Raw genomic sequence first — 26763 nt, forward strand, 5'->3', positions numbered from 1 at the left:
AAAAGAAAAATGATGGTCAGAACTCAGAACGCTGGTACCGGTGGACTAGTCGCGTGGGCGTTAGTCGAACTCGTCGGATAAATAGCGAAAGTCAAACGATTTGTAACACAAAAATTTTAGAATTCACCGATAGCCCATAAAAAAGATGTAGGCGGTAGTGTCATGCCATACTTTTCCGGTGTAACTTACAGCCCCCCATACTGACGCGATGCGTTGATTAAAAAAAAAACAATTCAAACATTTGTACCAGGCTATCTTTTGCACAGGTAATCATCATCGTGCAGACATTTACGAAAATCGCCATGCTATACTTTTCGGACGATTCCAAATGGCCACCATACCGCCGAAAATCTGCAAAAAAAAAATTTTTTTCGCCAAACAATTTGTACCAGTATTGCATTTGGATTTTTGGAGAGTATTTGATAAAATGTGACCATTATTATATTTGCCATACTTCTAGTAGGGGGAAAAAGTGCTGCCATACTTGAAAATTAATTTATTCGTCACGTTTCAAAAATACGACTGTACAATACGTAAAATATTTTTTTACAGTATAGGATCATTATATTCTGTTTGTTTGTATACAATTCTACCTAGAAAAAAATATCGCAGATTGCAAACATGGGGCGGATGATTGACTTGATTGATGTAAGACTTAAGCCAAAACGTAAAAAAAAATGAAAAGAATTGGCGATTTGTACCAGTACGGCATTTTTGGAAAGTATATGATGCAACGTGACCATTATTATATTTGCCATACTTTTAATAGAGGGAAAAATTAGTGCCATACTGCTACAAATCGTTCAAACTACGAATAAAATCTTACAATAAGAAAAAATCTTATACACATACGCCACCTCCCACAGGTATGGCATTACCACACTTCTATTTATAATCATTCAGGAGTTGTTGAAAAAAAAATGTAGGGTGGTACAAATCGTTTGGCGAGAAAAAAAATTCAAAAATTTGCAGATTTTCCGCGGTATGGCGACCATTTGGAATCGTCCGAAAAGTATGGCATGGCGATTTTAGTAAATGGCTGCACGACGATGGTTACTTGTGCAAAAGTGAGCCCGGTACAAATGGTTGAATTGTTTTTTTAAATCAACGCATTCACGTCGGTATGGCGGACTGTAAGTCACATCGTAAAAGTATGGCATGACACTACCGCCTACATCTTTTTTAAGGGCTATCGGTAAATTCTAAAATTTTTGTGTTACAAATCGTTGGACTTTCGCTATTTATCCGACGAGTGTGACTAACGCCCACGCGACTAGTCCGCCGGTACCAGCGTTCTGACCATCATTTTTCTTTTTGTCATTGCGTACTAAGACCCCTCTAGACAGCCATCCTGTTACAAATGACCCGAAATTTTGTGTCAGTATCTCCCGGCCTAACATGTGCAATGTGTAAATGTGTTGACGTTCCAGCTCTTCTTAATATACCTATAACTCACACTGATGCCACGCGGACGGTGGAACGAATTAAAATTATTTTCAGATTGTTGGGTTCATCTTCGCTTCGATTAGGAAAATATAGAGGTGTAAATGCTAGCTTATTAATAAACGTGCTAAAACAACGAATCATATTAGAGTTAACCGCAGTGAAATCGGTTAAGCCATTTCTGAGATTAACTCTCACGAATTGATAATATGTATATGGGACTAGCTGCTCCGCGCGGTTTCACCCCCGTGGCTCTACTCCTGTTGGTCGTAGCGTGATGATACATAGCCTATAACCTTCCTCGATAAATGGGCTATCTAACAGCAAAAGAATTTTTCTAATCGGACCAGTAGTTCCCGAGATTAGCGCGTTCAAACAAACAAACAAACAAACTCTTCAGCTTTATAATATTAGTATAGATATGGGAATTATTGTGTTAATAAATTTGTTTTATAATAATGTGTTCCATGAACAAAAGTCGACCACCACATTTTAAATACAGCTTAGATAAAATTGTCGTTCAGTTAATTACTGTTAATTTTAACTGTTGAGTTAAAAACTTTCATATTTTAATTCATTACCAGATTTCCAAGTTATTTCACTATGAAAAATAACATGAAAAACATTAATAAACACATTAATCCTCGAAATAATTTCTAAGGAGTGTTTCTTAAGCTAATAATTATTCAGATAGCGTACAAAATGGCCAAGGATTTTAATTAAATTTTTTCGCTTCCTCTAATTATAGGAGGAATAAGTCAGAACCGCTGGCTGAATGCTCCATAAATGTGTTACGTTTTTATTTTTTTTTTGTTATTGATATTGTTCCAATTCCCGTGTAATTTATCTTGAACTAGAATATTAATTAGTGATTGAAGTAGTTAAATTTGTACAAACTTTTAACAGACTTGGGCTTCTGGATGACATAAAAAGCGGCTAAGATAAGCCTGTAGGCTAGGAAGAAAGGAGAATATTTTCTCTGTCATTTTTGATTAAAAAAAAATATTTTCGTTTTTGACAGTCAGGTATGCCAACATAACGGCAGGGGAACTCTTTCGTGAAACGCACTCTAGTAGTATATACTATACAACGTCATGTATGTACTTATACGCAGAACTATGAAATACTAGTGGTCTGCCCCGGCTTCGCCCGTGGTACATATTTCGCAATAAAAGGTAGCCTATGTCCTTTCTCGGGTATCAAAATAACTCCATACCAAATTTCATGCAAATTGGTTCAGTAGTTTAGGCGTGATTGAGTAACAGACAGACAGACAGAGTTACTTTCGCATTTATAATATTAGTAAGGATTATTACGTATTGTAAAAAAAAGCTCGCCCAAAACCGAACATCATCGTAGTCTTCGATCGCAGTTGGTTCGATGCTCGTCGATCGTCGCACTAGATTAAATAATTTATCACCAGTCATCAACATATAAGTTCAGGAGTTGTGGGCGCTCTTGTCGCTCCAGAATCGGGCTCTTCAGCCATGAACGATGCTGCCCTAAATTATAACAATAAAAAGACGTGTGGCACTCGGGGACTGCCGCGGTAAAGCTATTGCATGCTATGCCTTCAAGCCACACCTCCGCGCCCGTCGGAGTGGGGAGCGTGAGGTTTTTTCGTTACGGAATTTCTGGATTCGGTCCCCGCGCTCAAGGCCCACGATAGAAGCTATGCAATAGCTTAATAAAATAACTCATATTACAATTAATTAAAATAACTTATATACTAAATTGCTGCATTAATAGAATTTTAACTTCGTAATTAAAAATAATGTAACTGCATATAATATAATCTACCATAGATTAAATAGGCCAACGACGACGTCGATTGTAAATCTAATAAAACAAAGCTTGCCTTTTATTTAAAAACATTCTTTGAACATTAACATATTTATCTGTAAACATCAAACTTGAAACAAAAGCTTATTTATTTGATTATCAAAGAATCTAGAGTCTAGACATTAGCCAAAAATTATTGTTTTATATCTTTTAAAGAATCTTTTGTTTAAATATATATTGACTTTTACTATAGGTTTAAAGTAACAAAAGGGCCACCCATTGGATAAATAAAAACATTCTCTTGTTCTAAATATAAAACCATAGAGCTGAATAATCGATTTTGTTTATTTACTTGCGACTCCATTCCACATTGTTCTGTAAACGAACTGTATTTTGAAAGTTCAGTTTAATTAAGCTTCAAACAAATATGTGTATTAAATTACTGATGCTGGAGCCAATTGGATTAGAATATTAACAAATTTTAATTAGGCCACTATTTGCTCATTTAACTATTGTTTGGCTGGGTGCAATACATTTTGATGATACGCACGATATATGCGAAAATTCCTAATTAATTATATTACTATAATTATAAGCTACTTTAAATGATGTTAACAACAACGGTTTTACTAATTAAATATATTTTTTTACTAGCGGTCCGCCCCGGCTTCGCCCGTGGTACACATTTACGTTTTCTCTACATAAGAACCATCCTCGTACTTCTAGGAATATAATAAAAAAAGAATTATCTAAATCGGTCCACCCGTTCAGGCGTGATGCTGTGAGTCTGTGACCAAGGAAAACGGGTTTAATTTTTATATATATATAGATTACTAGCAGTCCGCCCCGGCTTCGCCCGTGGTAGGTACATATGAAAAATAGATGTTGGCCGATTCTCAGACTTTCCCGATATGCACAGAAAATTTCATGAGAATCGGTCCACCCGTTTCGGAGGAGTATGCAGACTAACATTGTGACACGAGAATTTTATATATAAGATTTAAATAAACAATGATCGAATCTAGCTTTGTTATATCCACTCCTATACAGATTTGTAATCATTCTCGTCAACAGAACATCGTCAAAGAAATTTAAAAACGAAAACATTGTAAACAAATGACAAAAAAATAAAAGAAACGCATGTACGGTTGTAACATGCACCTTTGTCTCAAAAAGATATACAAGTTTAAAAAATTTACGATGTATGTTTTTAAAAATTGTTAAAATATGGGATGCATATATCAGATATCTGTAATAATGCCATTTTAACAATTTTTCTCAATGAGAGATAATCAATATAAAATAAAGTCAAGTTGCTAAATTCAGTAATAGACTGAAAAATTGTCCCAGAGTAATTATCTGTGTTTAAAATATTATGTACTAGCTTTCCGCCCGCTTTTTCAAAGAAAAACCCGCATAAAAAAAGAACAAAACCTATCCTAAACTGGAAAAGTATATTCATAAAAAATCATTTAACATTTAAATTGTCATCAAGAGCAAACGGCCAATATCCTATGTGTTAATCCAAGTTACCCTCTATATGTATGCTAAATTTCATTATAATCGGTTCAGTAGTATTTGCGTGAAAGAGTAACAGACACACACACACACACACACATCCTCACAAACTTTCGCATTTATAATATTAGTAGGATGGGAAATCCATCGATTTCATATAAATAAATTCTGTTTTTACCCGACTACGGCAAAGCAAAAGGAGGGTTATGATTTTGACAGGCTATGTATGTATGTATGTATGTATGTATGTATTTATGTATATATGTATGTATGTATGTATGTATGTTCATCTGTTCCCTCGTAACTTCTAAACTACTTATCAGAATTCGACAAATGACATATCATTAGAAGCGTCTTAATTGTCCGCTGGTTATAGGCTATATGGGGTTTCACAAAATCTAATGTGGCGCCCTCTAGCGGACAAAACATACAGAGTAAAAAAATAAAGTTAAGATAAATATGCCGTGTTTGGTATAATTTGAAAGCTTTTTACTTGCACATTTTGAATATATATATATTACTAGTATTTGCTTGTGACTTTACCTGTATTCATGGGCTGATTGCATATAATTCACATCTTTTCGTTCATAGCTTCTTTATTAGTTCATCAATTTAACTTTTGTTTTATACTTTTTCAGCGTCGTTTTTTGTCGTAGTTGGGTTTTAGTTGTTTTACTTTTTATCTTGTAGCTATTTCTAAACTCAAAGAATAACCAATTTCATAATAATGTAACAAATTCGTTTAAATTCATCTTTGCACGAGGACTACTTACCTAGATAACCTACGCTTTTGCTTCAAACCAGTTTCTTAGAATAAAATATATTATGAAACTTACTCAAGTTAAAAAAAAAGACAAAAACCTTCTATGTTTTTAATGCGGTTAGCAGCATCTCTTCTGAGCTTTCTTTCCTCCTGTAATAGTTTGAAGTACCGTATTCTCTTGTGGGGTATTATACCTACCTAGATATGTTTTTCTGATTCAAAAATTTTAAGTGTAACATGTTCTTTCCTTTTTTTGTTCATACCCACAAGGAATATAACAGGTTCTATGTAGTATATTATAAGTCTTAACAAAGACGTAGGGTATAACATATTTTCAAGAGAAAAATAAAATATAGCGTTTTATAAAACCTTAGCGTGAAATGCAAATATAATATTTCATCTAGTATTTTCATATTCATTTAATACAACAGTTATTTTGTCATCACAAACAGTTATTTATTTTTTGTTATTTAATATCATTACCCACGACTAACAACACAACAATCGTAAATTAATATAGTAGCACTTGAAAAACCAATAAATAATACTAAAAACAACATTCTTAAAATGTAAAACTGATTATTTAAGTGAAATTTTATAGTAATACCGCCAAGTCATGGAGTAAGGCGACGATTTTGAATCTGTCAAAGAAGTTTCATTTCTGACACGTGTACTCAGCACACTCTTTTTTATATAAACAAATACCTACGCAACATTTTTCTCTCCCATATATTAAAATCGCTAGCCGTTGATTGGTCCGATATATTTCAATTTAATTAACATTACCGAATACATGATTCAATTAATTTTTGCCGTATTCAATGACCGGTTCATTTGTAGCTCTCGGTCTCAATAATTATTGTGGTTCACCGCTAACTACAATTATCAGGTTTTAAATATCATTGACACGAATAAAAATACATTTTGGTATCTCTATCAATAATATTATAAAAAAAGAGAATGCGTGCTGAGCACACGTGAAGAAGTGAAACTTCTTTGGCAAGATTCAAAATCCAAAATCGTTACTTGACTCCATACTTGACGGTATTGCCATGACCTTGAAATTTTTCTCACGACGCGCCTAAAGAAGTTTTACTTCAAAAAAGGTGTAGAAAGGTTGAAACACATCATTCGATCTTCAAAAATGGCACACCAACGCACACACGATTAGACGTCAAAGTAAGATGGCATGATTCAATTATCGTGAGCGAAAAACTGAAGTAAAATGTCGCTTATTAGAAGCTAATTAGCCACATTTCGACGAGTCACGTGGTGTCACTCACGGAGCGCTGATAACCTATCATTTTACTCTATGATATGTTGCAGGCAAATTGTATTATTTCGCCGCTTACAAACGCTCGGCATTTTGTAAATTGTCGAGAATTCGTAATCATAATTTTTTTGTCTGGATAAGGATGTGGGTAAGGTAAGGTTCGTATTTTTTGTAACCATACAGAAATAGGAGCACCCTGAAGCGGCACTCCGTCGGCTGGCAATCGTCTTTTTGTGGACGTTTAGAAAAAGTAAATCCTCAGCATATTAAAAAATGCAGAGCGTTTATAAACGGCGAAATAATACAATTTGCCTGCGACATACATATACATATCATTGATCTCTATAGAAAAGGCGTGAACCTTCACAGGCGGCCTGTTTGTAGCTGATATATATGCTCATGATATGATGTGATCCATGTTAAGACTAATTTAATTTACATCTTATTATTATTGAGGTAAAGCAAGCTTATAACTTTGAAAGTTGTCTTCAAAGTTATTTCGTATCTATCTGTATACATCTGTGTGGCGGTTAGTGGAATTGTATATCATAAATAAAATAATATAATGTCTGAGTTTGAGTTTGAGTTCCCGCTCACACTCTCACCCCACATTGCTTCCTCAGTATTCAATACGATGCAAATAGCGAGTCGCTGTCAGCGCGTGATAGCGAATATTAACATATATCGTATAAGCAGGCTGCAGGCTTCAAACAATCGGTTATTTTGTTAATTGGTTTGCGATTGGTATTGGTTAATGTTTTAATACATTTATAATAGTGTTGAATACATTTTTAGTTTGTTGTCGATTGAGTCATTATCGAGTTAATATTTGAGCTCTACTGTTTAAATCTTATAGGTATATAAAAATGAATCGCAAAATGTGTTGGTAAGCGCATAACTCGAGAACGGCTGAACCGATTTCGATAATTCTTTTTTTATTATATTCCTTGAAGTACGAGGATGGTTCTTATGTAGAGAAAACGTAAATATGTACCACGGGCGAAGCCGGGGCGGACCACTAGTCTTATATATAAAAATGAATCGCAAAATGTGTTGGTAAGCGCATAACTCGAGAACGGCTGAACCGATTTCGATAATTCTTTTTTTATTATATTCCTTGAAGTACGAGGATGGTTTTTATGTAGAGAAAACGTAAGTACCACGGGCGAAGCCGGGGCGGACCGCTAGTACTAAATAGTTTTGTGTTTTTGTTATACATATATTTATTTGATAAAAGCAATAAAGTTTTAAAGTGAAACTTGTTTAGGCGCGTTGAGAGTAACATTTCAATTTCATGGCAATACCGTCACGTCATGGAGTAATTCGACCATCTTGTTATCAATGAATCTTGCCAAAGAAGTTTCACTTCTGACACGTGTGCTCAGCACACACGCTCTTTTAAAAGTTCTGTTTTATTAATCCTTGTTTATTTTTAAAGATGAATATTAAAAGATGTGTTATTTTTTACAGAAATAACCTAGTAGGTATTATCTAAAAATAAAGTATAATACCGAAGATCTGTAAATAAAATACTTTACTACAACTACCAGACGGGGTTTTTAATACATTCTTATTGTAATACTTCAACCCAGACGGGGTTTTAATCCAGGGGTAATCCATGTCTATAGTGTATCCCCCTGGCCATTCTAAATGACGAGAAATCATGTCTGTCCTATTGTTTTTATCCTGCAATATGTAGCTGTGTGACAGTTGATAGATTACGATACTTACTAGCTTCTCATTGGAGCTTTAATAAGCTCGACTCTGCTATATAAGTTATATGGTTCATATGTATACTATCATCTACATTCTATATCCTACTAATATTATAAATGCGAAAGTTTGTGAGGATGTGTATGTGTGTGTTTGTTACTAACTGTACTGTTGTGTTGATTAGAATGAAATTAAGCACACATATAGAGGGTAATTTGGATTAACACATGGGATAGGTTTTATCCCGGAAATCCGGGAAACGGGAACGGGAACTATGCGGGTTTTTCTTTGAAAACGCGGGCGAAGCCGCGGGCGGAAAGCTAGTTCGTGTATAAAAGAGAGTCGTGTTAGTTTCACCACTTATAACTGAAGTACGGATTTTAATGAATTTTGTTTTAATATGCCTTGTCTAGGATTAGAATAATAACTTCGAGAATCTTGCAAAAAAGTCAAAAAGAGCATACTATGTGAGCATCTAAAATTGTAAAGGGTTTCTTAATTTTATATGTTTGTCTTAGTCTTCGGAAATAATGATCAGATCTTGAAAATTATTTAACTTAAATTCTTAGGCTTAAATTCTTTCGGGTTAATCCAAGTGAAGCCGGATTGATTAAAATAAGATATATTATGTTCATTAATGTTTTGCATATTACGTCGATCATTGTTAGCGGAATTACTAGGAAAATCTGTTATGATATTTTTTATACATATAATATTTCGCGTAAAGCGTTGAATATACGTGTTCAATTAAATTATTGATTTTTATAAATATCAATTTAAAGTGATATTTAAATACTTAGATACTGTTATTAAGTTTATATGCTTAAAGTAGAGAATAATTAGAATGAAATTATGTTACGTTTTTTAATTTTGACTTGGTGACTAAAATATTGTAACACACGTAAGAAGTGAAACTTCTTTATGACCTTATTTTTCAAAAAATAATCTTTATAATATAAAAATGAATCCCAAAATGTGTTGGTAAGCGCATAACTTGAGAACGGCTGAACCGATTTCGATAATTCTTTTTTTATTATATTCCTTGAAGTACGAGGATGGTTCTTATCCAGAGAAAACGTAAATATGTACCACGGGCGAAGCCGGGGCGGACCGCTAGTTTACTATATATGCAACTTTACAGAAATACGTCGAATCACGCGTGGTAGGGATAAGAAAAAGATGGCGCGTAACGAAAAAAATGTTACACTAAATTTTTTTCCAACCCCGATAAAGAAGTTTGACTTCAAAAAACTCTTAGCGTATAAATTACTTTCGTATATTATATTATGAAACCTAATTAATCTTACAATAATTTTCATAAAAATATATTATCCAATGCAATCCGCCAGCACTATGGCCAAACCCAGCCCACCTCGATTCAATACAATGCAAATAACGGCCTCTGTCAGTCCGTGATAGTCCGCATTAACATATATTTGCCGCGCGTGTTCGTGCGATACCCGGCGGACGCAAAAATTCATGACTACACTATTATTTTTAATGTGCGGCGCGAGATAAAATTTTAACGTTACTGTTGCGTTGAAAATTTTTAGCACGTGTCAAAATTTATATTTATTTTTTTTCTGTGAAATATATTTTATTAACTGGTGGGTTAAGGGATTAGTGGGTAATTTTCGTGAGATAAGTCTGGGCTAGTTTGTTGATAAACCTTCTTTTAAAACTTCATATGTGATAAGTGATGAATGATGATGATGTATCACTTATACACTTAGCTTATAGTAACGGATGGAAATAATTATTTTCTCAATTTTGTGAAAAAAAAGGGCGCATTTCTTTGAATATAATATCTATTATGTAATTGTAATGTTTGGTTTTACAATAAGCTCTTATTACTTTAAATGATGTTTACGCAAACGAAATAGCAAAGTATCTTACACACAATCAGTAATATAACGTAATACAGATTTCCCGTATCACAAGGTTGTAGCGCTACGCCTACGTCGTAGCTCTATTCCGTAGCCAGCCTACGAGATATACGTAGCGTTATAATAATAATATTATCATTTGTCGTCTTTCGCAAATCGGGATTATAACAAGTCGTTAATTGACAACTTAATAATTAAATGTAGATATTAAAAAAATATTTTAATTTAAATATTGTTTTTTGTATTGTGTACATAAAAAGATACAGTGTAAAGCAAAAACGCTTGTAAATAAAGCTTCTCTAGTGAAATATAAAAGCGTACTACTAGTTAGATAACTCAATTCGCGGAAAGGCTTTTTCTGCAGATTGTTTTCATTTTAATCTAGCTCCGAGTTTACTCGTTTTTGTTCACAAGCACTTAAGTAATTAGTTGGAACGTAAGGCGAGTAATAAAGTTTCTTAATAAAAATTTTGTGTTGCATCCATCTGACGTACAGTTTATTTTCGTCTTAGGGTTCATTTCTCTATAGTTAGTTATAATTAGTATAGTAAAGAATAAAGTAATAACCTTTTTTTAAATGTTCAAAAGTAGGGATAAAGTTTTTTTTATAAACAAGCTTGAAATCACGCTTATATATATTTAAGATTAAATTTACAAACATAGATACATATTCTCGTAAATATTAGGTTGCTTTAAAGACGAATATACTATAATGACTATATCTTAAACTACGTTGTTGAAAAATAAAACTACTTCTTTAACCACAAATAAAGTTAAGAACTGAGACTATGTAGAGATACCTACACATATTGAAATTATAACACTAACCCAATAAAATATAAACTTATTAAATAGTTTAAAAGTAGCTTCCAATAAAATTTTATTTACATTTCGTATACGTGTTTCAAATATCATATTTTTATAAAATATTTTAATTGAACAACAATAAAAGAATACAATTTTAAACAACATGATACATAAAAATAATGAAAACTGCTAAAGCAAATATCTATAAATATGTGCATTTGGCATCCAAAAATTTAACATTTTTATCATGATATCATTTTTAAATTAAATTCCGTTTTTTGTTTCAGGTAACTCGATAACATGGATTGACACTAGTGACATTTGGCGCCAATGTAAACAAGATGGCGCATATTTTTGGCGGCAAATTGATGGTGTTGCTACTTCTCACTTTCAAATGTTCTTGTTTACGAACCAGAGCGCTCACAAATGAAGATTCAGGTATTTTATGTTTGATGAAAATAAATATGTTTATTATAATTATTTTTATATTGTTTTATTTATGTAACTTGTTTTTAAAGTTGTTATGTACTGTATATACACGCCTTAACCATTAGAGGATGCATGGGGCCACCCAAGAAGGACTTGCACCTGTTAGCAATTGCGACATCGCGCACACCTGCGATTCCTGAGAGTGTTGCGGCAATCATCGCCACCGCGACGCTGTAGTTGCTCCGCCGTGGACGACGAGCACTCTTGGTTCCAACATTGAACCGGAGGGACGTAGTTTAAGTTAGGAATAATTTATAATGTAATTTTTTACAATAAATTATTAATAAGTAAATTTCGGTTTTTTTTGCGCCTTCGCGGGCCGGTCAATATAATTGGCGCAGTCGGTAGGATAATCCTTGAGAGCCGTCTCTCGGAACGCGAAACTACAAGCATCGAGTATCGCTATTCCATCGGAGGGACGACGACGGGGATCCAGAACCTACACCATTGGCCGCCGCAACGCGAAGGGTATCCAAACATTGATACTGCAGGAAAGGCCGAAATGAAAATCCTGTAAGTACACTAATTCTCTTAGTGTCTTGCCACTCCTAGATTGTAAGTTTTCCTAGATTACCCATTCACGGGAACCGAGGAACTGTAGTGCGTAGGCTTAAAATATATTAATTCATCGAGAATTAATTGTAGAATTTTACAAAATCAATTTGTAAAATTCAAATATATAGATATTAGGTTGATAAAAGATTAATAAATTTAAATATTAATTAATTACGAATTGATTAATTTTCGAATTTTACTAATTAATTCATTTTATAATTCAAATATATTAGGTAAAGATTATTAATTTTTTTATATTAGTTTAACGAAGTAAATAAATTTAATTAAATTTAATACATTTTATATAGGTAATACAGATATTTAAAATGTCAGATTTGGATAAAATTTTTAATGCACTTAGGCTTTTGCCAGAATTTGATGGTAATGTTAACGTTTTAACAAGATTTATACATTTAAGTGACCAATTAGCTGAGGAATTTATAGATAAAGATCCCGGAAATACTTTAAAAACTGCCGCGTTATGTAATGGTATTTTAAATAAAGTTACTGGGCCCGCAGCCCGAGTTATTAATGCAAATGGTATACCTACTACTTGGCACGGTATTAGAAGCGTATTAGTTAATAACTTTTCTGACCATAGAGATGAGACCGCCCTTTATAACGATTTAGCCTTATTAACGCAAGGTCGTAGCTCTCCTCAAGAGTTCTACGAAAGATGTCAGCATCTTTTTAGTACCATAATGACGTATATAGCATTACATGAAACAGTCGTTACTACTCGTGAGGCAAAAAGGGACCTGTATCAAAAATTAACACTACAGGCTTTCCTACGTGGTTTAAGAGATCCGTTAGGCTCACGCATACGTTGCATGCGCCCCGCAACCATTGAAAGGGCATTAGAATACGTTAATGAAGAACAAAGCACTTTATACCTTCAACAACGTAATGAAACTTTTGATAGGAAACCCCACGTACCTTTTAGAATGCCATACTCGCATGAACCGTTTTATAGACATAATGATTTTAGTGAAATACATTCGTTTAGACCGCAATTTAAGCCATCAAATTTTATTCAACCATACGGACCAGCACGTCCCACTCGTACTATGCAAATTTTCCGCGCTGCACCCCCTAACTATAACCCGCAGAGCAATACGTTCAGATTACAGCCTAAATATCCCGCGCAACCGAAACCGCATCCTATGAGTGGCGTTAGCCATTACGTGACAAAGACTTTACCACCGACACCTTTTGCACGCGCTCATGATTGGTCAAAATTTGGTAATCCACCCCCGAGTAATTATTTTAAGACTAGGGAGATGAATCATAATGAATATATAGATGACGAATATTATTACTGTACCGATTTATATCCTTATGAAGATGATTATTATAATAATGAATATTACTGTACGGAATATGAACCTTATGTACATTACGAACAGACAGACGCACCTGAAAATTCTGATGAAACGTGTGACGTACGTTCAGAACACGATCAGGATTTTCCGAATCCACCAAAAATTAGAAAAACCAAAATAGAATTAAATCTACACACGCAACGTCAACTTCCTTATATTCAAATTCATAATCCTCCACTTAAATTGTTAATTGATACTGGAGCTAACCAATCTTTTCTTAGCCCCGATGCAGTACAGAGATATTTTCCTGACGTTACTCTTAATTATGATCCCTTTGAAGTAAGTAATGTTCATGCTGTAACACGTAATAATTATTCTATAACATTACCTAGTTTTCCTGAATTTAATGACCCTGACGATATCACATTTTTCGTTTATAAATTTCACAATTATTTCGACGGCTTAATAGGTTCAGATTTGTTAGATAAATGGGAAGCATCCATTAATTATAAAACTAAAACTTTAAATACTTGCAATGCTACGAATCGGTTATTAGTATATGACTCACGGAACGCTAATCTTTATGAGGACGTCATACCCGCAGGAAGTAGTAAATTAGTTAGATTACCCGTAGATGTTGAGAATGGAGACGCTATTATACCGGAACAAATTATATGTAATTGTCATATTTCTGAATGTTTAACGAAGGCGAAAAGCAATCGCGCTATCGTGGAAATTTCTAATCCAACCCGTAATGATGTAATTTTTTCAATGGATCGACCGGTATGTGCCGAGGTTTATAATAACGAGTGCACGCGCACCAAACGTTCGTCCGACCGTGTGAAACAGGTATTATCTCGCTTGCGTACCGATCACTTAAATAATGAGGAACGTTTAAATTTAGAGTCATTATGTACACAGTATGCGGATGTTTTTTATATAGAAGGAGAAAACTTAACATTTGCGAATAAAATTAAACATTCTATTAGAACTAAGGATGAAATACCGGTTTATACGAAAAGTTATCGCTATCCATTTATTCATAGGCAGGAAGTACAGAATCAGATAAGTAAAATGTTAGAACAGGGTATTATTAGACCATCAGATTCAGCATGGAGCTCTCCTATTTGGGTAGTACCTAAAAAGGCAGATGCATCCGGTAAAGTTAAATGGCGTTTAGTTGTTGATTTTAGAAAGTTAAATGAGAAAACTTTGGATGAAAAATATCCGATTCCTAATATTACAGATGTCTTACGTAAATTGGGTAACTGTCAATACTTCACAACGCTAGATTTAGCAAGTGGGTTTTATCAAGTGGAAATGAACCCGGCTGACATTCCAAAAACTGCTTTTAGTGTAGAACATGGTCATTTTGAATTCTTAAGAATGCCCATGGGTCTAAAGAATAGTCCATCTACTTTTCAAAGAGTAATGGATAATGTACTGAGAGATTTGCAAAATTCTATTTGTCTAGTTTACCTAGATGATATAATAGTGTTTAGCACTTCTTTACAGGAGCATATCGTTAATCTTGGAAAGGTATTTCAGAGATTGCGCGAATCCAACTTCAAAATACAGATGGATAAATCGGAATTTCTTAAACTCGAAACCGCGTATCTAGGTCACATTATTAGCAAAGATGGGATAAAGCCTAACCCAGATAAGATATCTGCCATCCAAAAGTATCCTCTTCCGAAAACTCCAACCGACATTAAACGATTTCTAGGTCTATTAGGTTATTATAGGAAATTCATACCAGATTTCGCTAAAATCACGAAACCCATGACACAATGCTTAAAAAAGGGTTCAAAGATAACATTTTCTAAAGATTACATTGAATGTTTCAATAGGTGTAAAACATTATTAATGAACGATCCAATTCTTCAGTATCCTGATTTCAATAAAGAATTTATTCTTACAACTGACGCGTCGAATTTAGCTATCGGTGCTGTACTCTCTCAAGGCCCCGTTGGTTCCGATAAACCAATTGCGTACGCTTCACGTACACTTAATAGTAGCGAAATTAATTATAGTACGATTGAAAAGGAGCTACTAGCAATTGTCTGGGCAACGAAATATTTCCGCCCTTATCTTTTTGGTCGAAAGTTTAAAATTATAACTGATCATAGGCCCCTTCAATGGGTCATGAATTTAAAGGAACCTAATTCCCGTCTCACACGTTGGAGGCTCAAACTTAGCGAATACGATTACACCGTAATTTATAAGCAGGGAAAACAAAACTGTAACGCCGATGCTTTATCGCGAGTTCAAATTAATAATGAGGAAACAGATTCTTTAGCGGTTAATCCAATAGAGACTAAACCTTCATTAATAAAAAGAAGTTCAGATACAATTAGTGGTCATTCCAATTCAATTAAGATTACTGCACATTCGAAATCAGATACTCTTAAAGCAAATTCCGACACCGTCACAGTTCATACTGACGCGGAGAACCCAATTCTAGATATCCCTATAACAGATGTACCGGCTGATTTACCTATTCATATCTATACTAAGAAGAAATATGGTGCTGTTGCTAAATTTAGGCTTAAGAGGGTACCTAAATTGTTACAGAATCCTTCCTCTGATCCTGTGCCTGATTCAAGCGGAGGATCCCACCCTGAGTAGCTTGGATGATGGACCCGGTATACTACCATTTAATATTGGAACTGCAAGAATTGTCACTCATTATCATTCATTTTTGCAAATTATTAATTTAAAAGATATTCGCGATAGTATAACCATAGTAAAGGATCAATTAAATTCATTAACACCTAATTTGCACGATAGATTATTTTCGCTTTATAATTCACATATCGAACACCTGCATTATAAGATTATTAAATTATCAAATCAGTTAGAAACTTTTGAACCCAATCGCAAAAAGAGAGGTCTCATAGATGGTTTAGGTTCAGTAATAAAAAGTATTTCTGGTAACCTAGACTATACGGATGCAATTAAATATGATACCGCAATTAAATTATTACAAAATAATGAAAATAGATTGGTCACAGAAATGAATAATCATATAAGCCTCAGTAAAGATTGGATAAACCAACAATCTGACATTTTAAACAACTTAATTAAAAATCAGGAAAAAATTGAAATAGCTATAAATGATTTAAAGGAAAATAATTTAAACATTACTATATACATCGATTTAATTCAACGCGTAGCAATTTTATCAGATAACATTGATGATATATCTGAGGAATTACATAGATTAGAAAATTTATTAGGTTTTATTCGTGCGAAAAGTACGCATCATCTTATGTTCAATTCAAATTCGATAAAAGAAATGTTAAATAAGTTAAACAAATTTTATGGCAAAGATCAAATCCCTCAAGTTAATTATAGAGAATATTTTGATTTAGTTAAACTAGGCTATTATTATAGTAATAGAAATATAGTTATAGTTTTTATGTTCCCGGTTGTCCTTCCTGCTACCTTTGAATTATTTAAATTATCCATAGTTCCTAATAAAGATAGTAAAGTCCTAATACCACCCTATCCTTTTGTGGCAATTCACGACGAGGATTTTATGTACATGGAGGCAGAATGCCCGAAGTCTGGCCTAGGGTATCTATGTGAGGACAAGCTGAACCATCATCGATCCAAAAATGACTGCGTGTATCACCTTATTACCACGCAACGAGTCGTCGCATCTTGTCTCTTCACGCCTGTGGAACTCGGAGCACCCGCACTAGAAAAATTAGACGACGCCCACTACGTCATCAGTTTCCCCAAGCCATCAAAAATTCACCTATCATGCTCGCAAGATCAATATGACGTCATTAAAGGAAGCTACTTAGCCACAATACCCAAAAACTGCATTCTTCAAACGGAGGCTTTCAAGATAGTCAATAGAGAAGACCATATCAAAGGACAGATAATGAAAATTGCAAACCTGCCAGATTCCAGCCAATATAATACAGATGAAGAAGTTCTGAAGTTGAATTCGATAAATTTGGATAAATTACACGCTAGTAACAGAGCTATATCAATGGAAATGCCTATCAGTACTAACAACGGATACGAGATTCTCTATATGCAGCCTTCCATCATACCGATATATGTTATATTAATAACGAGTGCAGTTGCCCTAGTGACATGGTACGTCGTACGGAGAGTGCGTACATCAAAACCAAAAACTACGAGTGTTCATGGTAATCAAAAAGAAGAAATAGAACATCAATCGGCGGAGTGTGAAATTTCAGCGATATTAACGAGCCTTGCCCGCCAATAATCGCTGAACTTCAGGAGGGAGGTGTTATGTACTGTATATACACGCCTTAACCATTAGAGGATGCATGGGGCCACCCAAGAAGGACTTGCACCTGTTAGCAATTGCGACATCGCGCACACCTGCGATTCCTGAGAGTGTTGCGGCAATCATCGCCACCGCGACGCTGTAGTTGCTCCGCCGTGGACGACGAGCACTCTTGGTTCCAACATTGAACCGGAGGGACGTAGTTTAAGTTAGGAATAATTTATAATGTAATTTTTTACAATAAATTATTAATAAGTAAATTTCGGTTTTTTTTGCGCCTTCGCGGGTCGGTCAATATAATTAAGTAACGATCATAATTCTCATAGAAGTCACATGTTGTTGTAGAAATTAATTGATTTTAATGAACTTATGTTTTGTTTTCCTTCAGTTTAATTGCTTTTCAAATCACGCGCGGTTTAAATCACGAGCCAGGAATAAGTAAAACTTAATTAATGTTCAGGTAATTTAATATTATTGAAACGAACCGTCGCCATTGTTGAAGTTTATATGAAATGGATTGTTATGGATTTATGATGAAGATACGGTATTCAAATGGAAAATAAAATAAGCTGTAAAATGAAATTGCCCTGTGTTGCCGGTTCTGATAGTGGCCGCGGGAGGTTTGGTAAATATTTATAAGTCTTGAATATTTTTATAGTCGTGTAAAGTTTATCATAAGAAACGATCATTTCTTACCTAGCAATCTATACTTCTATAGTGGCTATATAAAGCTGAATATTTTGTATGGACACGCTGATCTCAGGAACAGGACCGATTTCAAAATGATTTCAACTTTGGATGTGGACGTGATTCCTGAGTGCTATAGGCTATAATATGTATCACGGAAGAAGCCGGGGAAGCCAACTAGTAGGTATGATATGATCAAATCAGCTTGAGCTACCTGTAACGCAAGAAGACATACAATTCTAGTTTTTGATTTTTACCTTTATAAGCATCGTGTCAGAAATTAATTTAGCATAAAGTAGTTCGACAAAAGCCCAAATTTTATAACCAGACGTAGCTGCCGATAAAAAAGCATTTGACGGACCGTCTCGTAAAATATATAGAAGTAGGACAATGGGGAGAAACTGACCTAACCTAACCTATTATCCGTTTAAAACGGCGGAACGAAAAATCTTTTTTCGCAGCAAATGAGGTGTGAAATCACTCGGGATTCGAGCGTAGTCCCCGTATTGGGATAGCCTGCTTTATTCGGCTCAATAAATTGTGCAAGATAAAGGTGGAATCGAGTTTTATGAATTTACTATTTCATGCAATAATAAACAATGGACGCTTATCGACTTACGTGGTCATACCGGTGCCGTAAACTGAATCTGGATTATTATCTTGTATGCGCAATGCTGAACTAAAATTTTATTTAATATCAAGTCGTTATGCAATTTTATTTCAATCGTGTGCGTATGTCTCAAGAAGTGTCTTTCCTTATAGGTATAGGGAAATAATAAGAGTCATGATAAATAAAACGCAAATATTTCTCTTTAGTATTTATTAAAAAGTCATTAACTAGCTTGTCTGGTTGAGATCGCTTGTAGCGATAAGGCCGCCTAACACAAATAAATCCACGGGAACAAGGGCGAAGCTGCGGCAAGTATTGAAAATTACAAATGTTTTATTACTTGCAACTTTACCGTGGTCGTCGTTTGTCGTGAGCACATCCTGCCTTATAACTCATATGAAGAACCTGCCAAAAGAAATTTACCTGAAAAAAGAAATATACCAGAAGGGTTTTACGCGGCAATCTAATAAATACACCCTCGCATAACTTTTATTGAATTAGTATTACCGAAATAAAGCAGCCCACCAACTGTTTTGTACACGGAATGGTCAGGAACGTATAAAAATGTTTCCATGAATCATATATGTTGTAAAAATGTATGTGATCGAATTATTAGGATAAAATAGTGTTTACGTTGTTTCTAAATATATTTTATGATGTAATACTATGTCTTTTATATCTTCTGCTTTCTATAGGACTTAGAATAAAAATTTAAGAAAACATATTTTTAAATATTGATAAAAGTAGTGTTACCTTTTCTTCTTGTCCTAATCCAATAGAGAGCAATTCTTTCAACGTTCAATGAAATAAAGAAATCTGAAGTTCGTTTTAAAAATAAATCTACTATTGCTTTTATTATGCTAAAAGTATATTTCAACTAACTAACTAAGTAACTAACATAGCTATGGAACATTAGCCAATGCTCCATTGCTATGCACTATGCATATCGAAGAATTTAATGGTTAAGTCAATTTGCTTCAGAACCCGTACTACATGACGTAATCAGCAAATACTGAGAATGCTTTACATAGGGACCGCACCTGCATTATATAGATATGATATCTAGGAATAACTTATTATTGAAGTGAAACAGTGAAAGTGGTCGCATCATGGCAATACTGTCACGTCATGGAGTAAGTTGACGATTTTAGTATCTTTGAATCTTGCCAAAGAAGTTTCACTTCTGACACGTATACTCGGCTCGGCACACACGGTCTTTTTTAACCTCATATCTCATATCGTAGATGTATGAATAGATAATTATTAATTAGTGAATACCATATTGCAGAGATGGCTTAGAGCCATAAGGCCGCCATTTGTACATTTAAATCAATTAAGATATTATAAAATAAAACCTAATGTACAATAAAGAATAAATAAATAAATAATAAATAATACCATATTACTTTTTTAGTAGTTGGAATTAAACCCGCTCAGGAGGTAGTGCATTAAATTAGGTTCATTAATCAAATTGCTACTGTGTCGAAAATTTCTTAAAAGTTAATATTTTTCTATTATTTGAAAGGAAATTGTAGCGCATTATATATCTCTTTACCCCTAACATCGAACAGAAACACAAATAGAACGTTGTATTCCACAAAAATCTGGTAAATACCCGCAGAATCGGTAAGCAATGTGTTCCAATGTGTTCCAATATATTCCAATGCGTTCCAATGCTTATACGAACGGTGGATTATTAGAAAAATATTCAAATAAAAAACACTCCGCTGTGAATAGTAATAGACGACCTTGCGAGTAAGTTTTTTGCAAGTTTTAAATCGATGTAGCTTTATCGAGTCCATTTACATGTTACAGAGAGATTCTGGAAAGTTCTATGTGTTTTGTTAAAATTTGTTTTTGTAATTTGATTTGGGAATTATTTAGATTTTTTATTATTGAATTAAAGACGCTTAGGGTGATGTTTTATTTAATAAATGTTGTTAGAGAAAATATAGCTTTTATAATGTGCAAATTCTTACTTTACTATTATAAAAAACTGAAACCTTTCATCTTTCTTCCTTAAACCCGTCTATTCTATGTTTCATATCACAGTTTCATATTATATTTATATTGCATTCAATGTCTTACTTGTTACTGTCAGATTTTAATTTAATTATGAAATCCGATATTGTTATGGCTAGTCAAAGGCTTTTTTAACGTAACCTTTATCCTGACTTTCATGCGTTTTCAATTTCGCTTGAAAAATATACCGCGTATTTATCGTATCCAGCCGAGTTCTATATCTATGCAGATCAGAAGCGACTTAGGGTGCTCACTTCAAAAATCCTAGTTCATTTTTCAGTGTGGAAGGAAGTTTGGGGCTAAAAGCCAGTCGGGGATCTTTCTAAGCGTATTTCGCCTCTCCGATCAAATTTGCGAAGCACGAATATTCAATCAAGTTGAACGGTAAATGTCAACAGTTGTATATTTTTAAGCGGCATTTTATGGACAAATATTTTGTGAGATGTTATCGTATCTGTACATTTTGCGTATCATAATCTCAGTAATCTTATATATAAAAATGAATCGCAAAATGTGTTGGTAAGCGCATAACTCGAGAACGGCTGAACCGATTTCGATAATTCTTTTTTTATTATATTCCTTGAAGTACGAGGATGGTTTTTATGTAGAGAAAACGTAAATATGTACCACGGGCGAAGCCGGGGCGGACCGCTAGTATTTCTATATATCTAACACAAATGCGAAAGTATGTTTGATTGTTTGTTCTTTCACGTCATAACAGAGTGATTTTAAGGTATTATTTTTGTATCTGCACGTATTATGTAGTGAGGACGCTAGAGAGTAATATAAGTGATCGAAGCCACGGGTAACAGCTAGGCTAGTTTTGTCAATTGTATCCGGATTGAATGCCATGGGTTGTGAATGTTGTTTCAGGTCACCTGCATTGAAGATAGTATGCGAAAACTGTTCAATAGTATTTCTGGGACTGAAAAATATATGAACTGTTTATTGTTTTATTGAAATAGGAGAAAAATTATAAGAGAAATGTTTTCTAAAGCAATAAAAACGTAGGTGGGTAAACAAATAGTTTTTTAAGTGTTACCATCTGTTTTCTGTCTGTTTGTAAACCGAACCCAAAAAACTACTGCACGGAATGTGATACTTATTTCACGACCGTATTTCCGTACATTATACTTTAAATTAAGCTTTAAATCATATATTATTTTTACCAAAAGCCAAGTTGTAGATGGATAAACTTTTCGAGTGAAGTCGGGGCGTGTCGTTAGTGTGACATAAAATCGATCTGTTTCCAGGAGGTCTTTTGTAGCTATTTCTTGTGAATCTTCTAATAGTTGAGTGAATTCCTGAACAGAAGAGGTAGCAAGAAACCTGATAGCTCAATTGGTAAGAATATAATACTGAGTTAAATATAAAATTGATATATAATAACATATTTATTGGCTATCTACATGTTCGGTGAAGTTTCAAAGCATCTTCTTTCCGTGAACTCATTAATAGAGTGTATCTATAAAAGGCTTATGAAAAGGGTGTTAATCTTTGGTTAAAATGTAATTCCAGTGATTTATATAAAAATACACGATAGAAGATTCAAAGAAGACAATATGATAATATAATGTTCCACGCTCATATGCGTCAAAAGTATATTAATTTAATAGTGGTCTCATTGTCTGATTGGGCTCGATTCCCGGTGGAGACGAAGAAAAAAAAAATGTCTTGGTCTGGTAGGACACAGAAGGCTGATCACCTACTTGTCCCTAAAGAAAATCGATCAGTGAAACAGATCTATAATGCATCTGCCTAGGGGACATGGACTTCACATTGTCGGAAGAGAATTTCGATGGGAATTGTTGTAAGGTTAATTGAGTCATATAGAACATATCTTCACTACATTGTATTAAACAAAGTCGTTTTCTCTGTCCCTTTGTATACTTAAAACTTTACAACTACCCAATGGATTTTGATGCGGTTTTTTTTAATAGATATTGTGATTCATTTAAGTAGATAATTTATTAGACAAAGCGGGCGAAGACGCGGGTAGTAAGCTAGTTTTATAATAAACAAAGCATACATTGTCACTATTTAGTATTTACACGGTCACTATGATATATAAAGTTGTCAATTGAACTATCATTTATTTTGTACTAACTTTACACCCGCAGCTTCGCCCGCGCATTCAAAGAAAAACCCGCATAGTTCCCGTTCCCGTGGGATTTCCGGGATAAAACCTATCCTATTTCGCGGGGTAAAAAGTAGCCTATGTCCTTTCTCGGGTATCAAAATATCTCTATACCAAATTTCATGCAAATTGGTTCAGTAGTTAAGGCGTGATTGTGTAACAGACAGACAGACAGAGTTACTTTCGCATTTATAATATTAGTATGGATTGTCTAGAAACATTACACTAGTTTTTTTAAAGACTTCGCTACGAAACTGTAGACTATAGACCTATAAACTTTTTTCTTTAGGCTTTAGGCTTTAAACCTTTACAAAGGGTAAAGGTCAATGTTATCCGTTTTTGTCGATCCTGTTGATTTTTCTTATACTCTAATACAATATAAAATTGGCATCAAAGCATATTTATTTTTTGAATTATTCGGTGGTTACGATTGTATTGTACTTACTTATCCCTAGAGAAAATTGTGAAATCAGTGAAACAGATGCATATGCCCCTGATACTCCACAAGACAGGGGATGTTACTTCATTCTTCATTCTTGTCACTCATATCTAAATAATAGTTAACTACTAATAATAGTTAGACACTAATCTATACCACATATACTGCATCACCATGTCTGTAAATTATACAATTTGCTAAACCACTATCCAATCCTAAATAATGAATGCTATCTTGCTATAATCGGCAGCAAACTCTTTCGCAGCAAGCAAAGCTACGGAGGCGTCTTTGTCCCTCCACGGAAGTCTTATTACCGAGCCCCGACCGTACAATAAAATTATTCTCTCTATTTTGGTTGGGTTAACGACCTCACCTCTACCAATAATTTATAGCAGTGTATAAGGCTTTACAAATAAACGTCTATTGACACCTATGAGTTGATATAATTGGAAAAATACCGAAAGCGTATAATTAAATTCGTTTATGTATTCGTTTATGTTTATGTATGGCTTGTGATTGAATTATGTTACAATGAATTTCCAAACATTGTTATGATGTTCCAGAATTTAAAAGTTTGGAGTGTCTTCTAACACGTATTTGGCTATGTGGTGGATCTAAGTCGATTTACGCCCTGTAGGAAATTATAGAAATTATGTATGTATGTGTATGTATGTGTGTGATGTTTGAGTGGACGCTTCCGTATTTTTTTTTACAAAATCAGCTTTCTTAATAATGTGTTCACTATGCTTAATAAAATTTTAACATTATAGTTTATAACCAAAACAGGGTGTTTTCGTCTCAAATACTAATAGTACTTGGAACCTTAATTTGCGAGCTCTCGCAATAATAAGGCCTTCATCGTATTAGTACCGTAGTAATCCACTAAAATTATAACTAAATCACAATTTTCGTAGCTTATCATCAAAGCAATAGTACCAAGAAAGAAAGCAATAAAACTAAGAGGCAATAAAAGATGATACGTACGTTAAAAAATTTAAAATCTCTTCATTTTCATATCTGTTTATTTGAAATGCAAATACGGACGTGACTTATGGGAGGTGTTCCACACTCGTAATATAATCTTAATACTAGCGTCTCGTGTAGGGCTGTCACTTTCGAGAAATTACAAAAAAAAATACCTTTTCATAGCTTTGCAATTCGCATGCAGGCAAAATTTGGCGCTCTCCGATATGGTCTGGTAAATCTCTACTAATATTATAAATGCCAAAATAACTCTGTCTCTCCGTTTTTCTCAATTTGTTGCCTAAATTGCTGTACCGATTTTTATGAAATTTGGTAAAAATATAGTTTGAGACCCGACAAACGATAGTTTTTATCCCGGAAATTCCAAGGAACAGGAACTATGCGGGTATTCCTTTTTCTACGCGGGTGAAAATAATTAAACTACTACAGTTAGGACTAAAGTTAGTTAGAATATAGAGCAGTATAAATATAGGTACGTAGACGAACAATAGCGTAAAATATATAAATTATGTAAAAAAAGTTAATATTTGATCTTTAATCAGCCGTATAATATGTAATCTATTTATCTTAAACTAGATTTCCGCTCGCGGCTTCGCCCGCGTTTTCAAAGGAAAACCCGCATAGTTCCCGTTCCCGTGGGATTTCCGGGATAAAACCTATCCTATGTGTTAATCCAAGTTACCCTCTATATGTGTGCTAAATTTCATTGTAATCGGTTCAGTAGTTTTTACGTGAAAGAGTAACAAACATCCATACATCCATACATCCATACATCCATATTCCATACATCCATACATCCTTACAAACTTTCGCCTTTATAATAGTATTAAGATTTATTTTGTAAAAGTAAATCCTTTTTAAGTTAAATGTAACTTTAAAATTAAGCTACAGTAAATTTCTTCTTAAAGTCGCTCAGTATTTGTGAATTTTCTAGTCTATTTAATCTACAAGCACAGATAATATTATAATACTATATTAGTATTAACATTTAAAAAAAAAAACTTTTATCTTGACTACATTGATTTTCTGTTAGTTTGTAGAGACACTAACTAATACTAACTACTAACTAACTACTAGAGAGTAATTTCCAGCTGTGAGCCAGCCCTAGCCGTGCTGTTTTATGACATTTTACTTAGAATAAAGCAGACGAAATCGCGCACACTTTCCTTTAAAATAAACGTAATTTTTGTTTTATCGCATACGATATACGTCCTCTCTTTCATTTCGCAAAGTTTTATGTGCGGTTTGTTTCTACTATATAGTAAGTTACTTAAATAAACTTATAAATACTGCTGTATTAACAAATAAATACTGAAAAATGAATTGTTAGTAACTCTACGGGTATTCATTGTGCGTATGTTTGTTATAGGATTAATAATTCAAATAATTATATGTTAAAAAAAAGAAATAACTGAGAAATTTTAAAGGTTACTAAAAATCGATCACGATGTGGGATTCGATTCCACGTCTTTTAGCCATGCCGTGGCAACGCCTAGACGCTCGGCCGGACAACCATGATCCCGCTTGAACAATTAAATTTCTTCTAATTCAACATTATGCCACAATTATGCTTCATTTACAATGAACTTATAACTTCACTTCTAGCGACAACGAGAAGGGACGTCTACAACGCTGAGTGAAATCTGCATATTGTGATTGTTGTTATGATTTCTATTACTTACAGTAGGTAGTAAATAAAACACATTTCAACGAAGTAAATAGTACGGCTAGTAGATTTAGTTAGAGCTACACTTAATAGAACATAACTTTACACACTCAAACTTCCTCATACCTTTTATGGGTAAATAAATCTGTTTGCGGACTTCAAATACGTTCTATCTTTGTATACATCCACCGCTAATACATTAACTGCGGTATAAATTCAACACAAAATGGCCGACGGCCCGTGAGCTATCCCTAATTCCCGCCTGGACCATTAGTACACACGTTTTTACGTTGTAAAATGTTTAAATATTTACTCGAACCGCTTACGGCCATTACACCTTAATTTGAAACTATTGTAGAGTCGCTCGGTTAAATTTTAGTCCAGTGTTTTGGTTTAG

At 34.0% G+C, this 26763-nt stretch overlaps 2 protein-coding genes across 2 annotated transcripts in view; both read left to right on the plus strand.

The window, feature by feature from the left end:
* The window catches only part of LOC149899471 (neural cell adhesion molecule 1-like), a 152543-nt gene that overhangs the window by 3041 nt on the left and 122739 nt on the right, over window positions 1-26763 (plus strand). The window contains exon 2 of the mRNA XM_090113528.1: window positions 11473-11623. Within this exon, the coding sequence (XP_089969654.1) occupies window positions 11527-11623 (97 nt within the window). The 5' untranslated portion in view covers window positions 11473-11526. The remainder of the gene's footprint in view (window positions 1-11472; window positions 11624-26763) is intronic.
* LOC149899472 (uncharacterized) lies at window positions 11712-18096 on the plus strand. Its single transcript, XM_090113686.1, has 2 exons — window positions 11712-12187; window positions 16126-18096. Exons 1-2 carry the CDS (start codon window positions 12177-12179, stop codon window positions 17795-17797), a joined length of 1683 nt encoding a protein of 560 aa, XP_089969812.1. The 5' UTR covers window positions 11712-12176; the 3' UTR covers window positions 17798-18096.

Source organism: Colias eurytheme, chromosome 20 (assembly GCF_061535395.1).
Source record: "Colias eurytheme isolate Ceu_HAF_F1 chromosome 20, ilColEury1 Martin Lab GWU primary, whole genome shotgun sequence".
Classification (NCBI taxonomy): domain Eukaryota; kingdom Metazoa; phylum Arthropoda; class Insecta; order Lepidoptera; family Pieridae; genus Colias; species Colias eurytheme.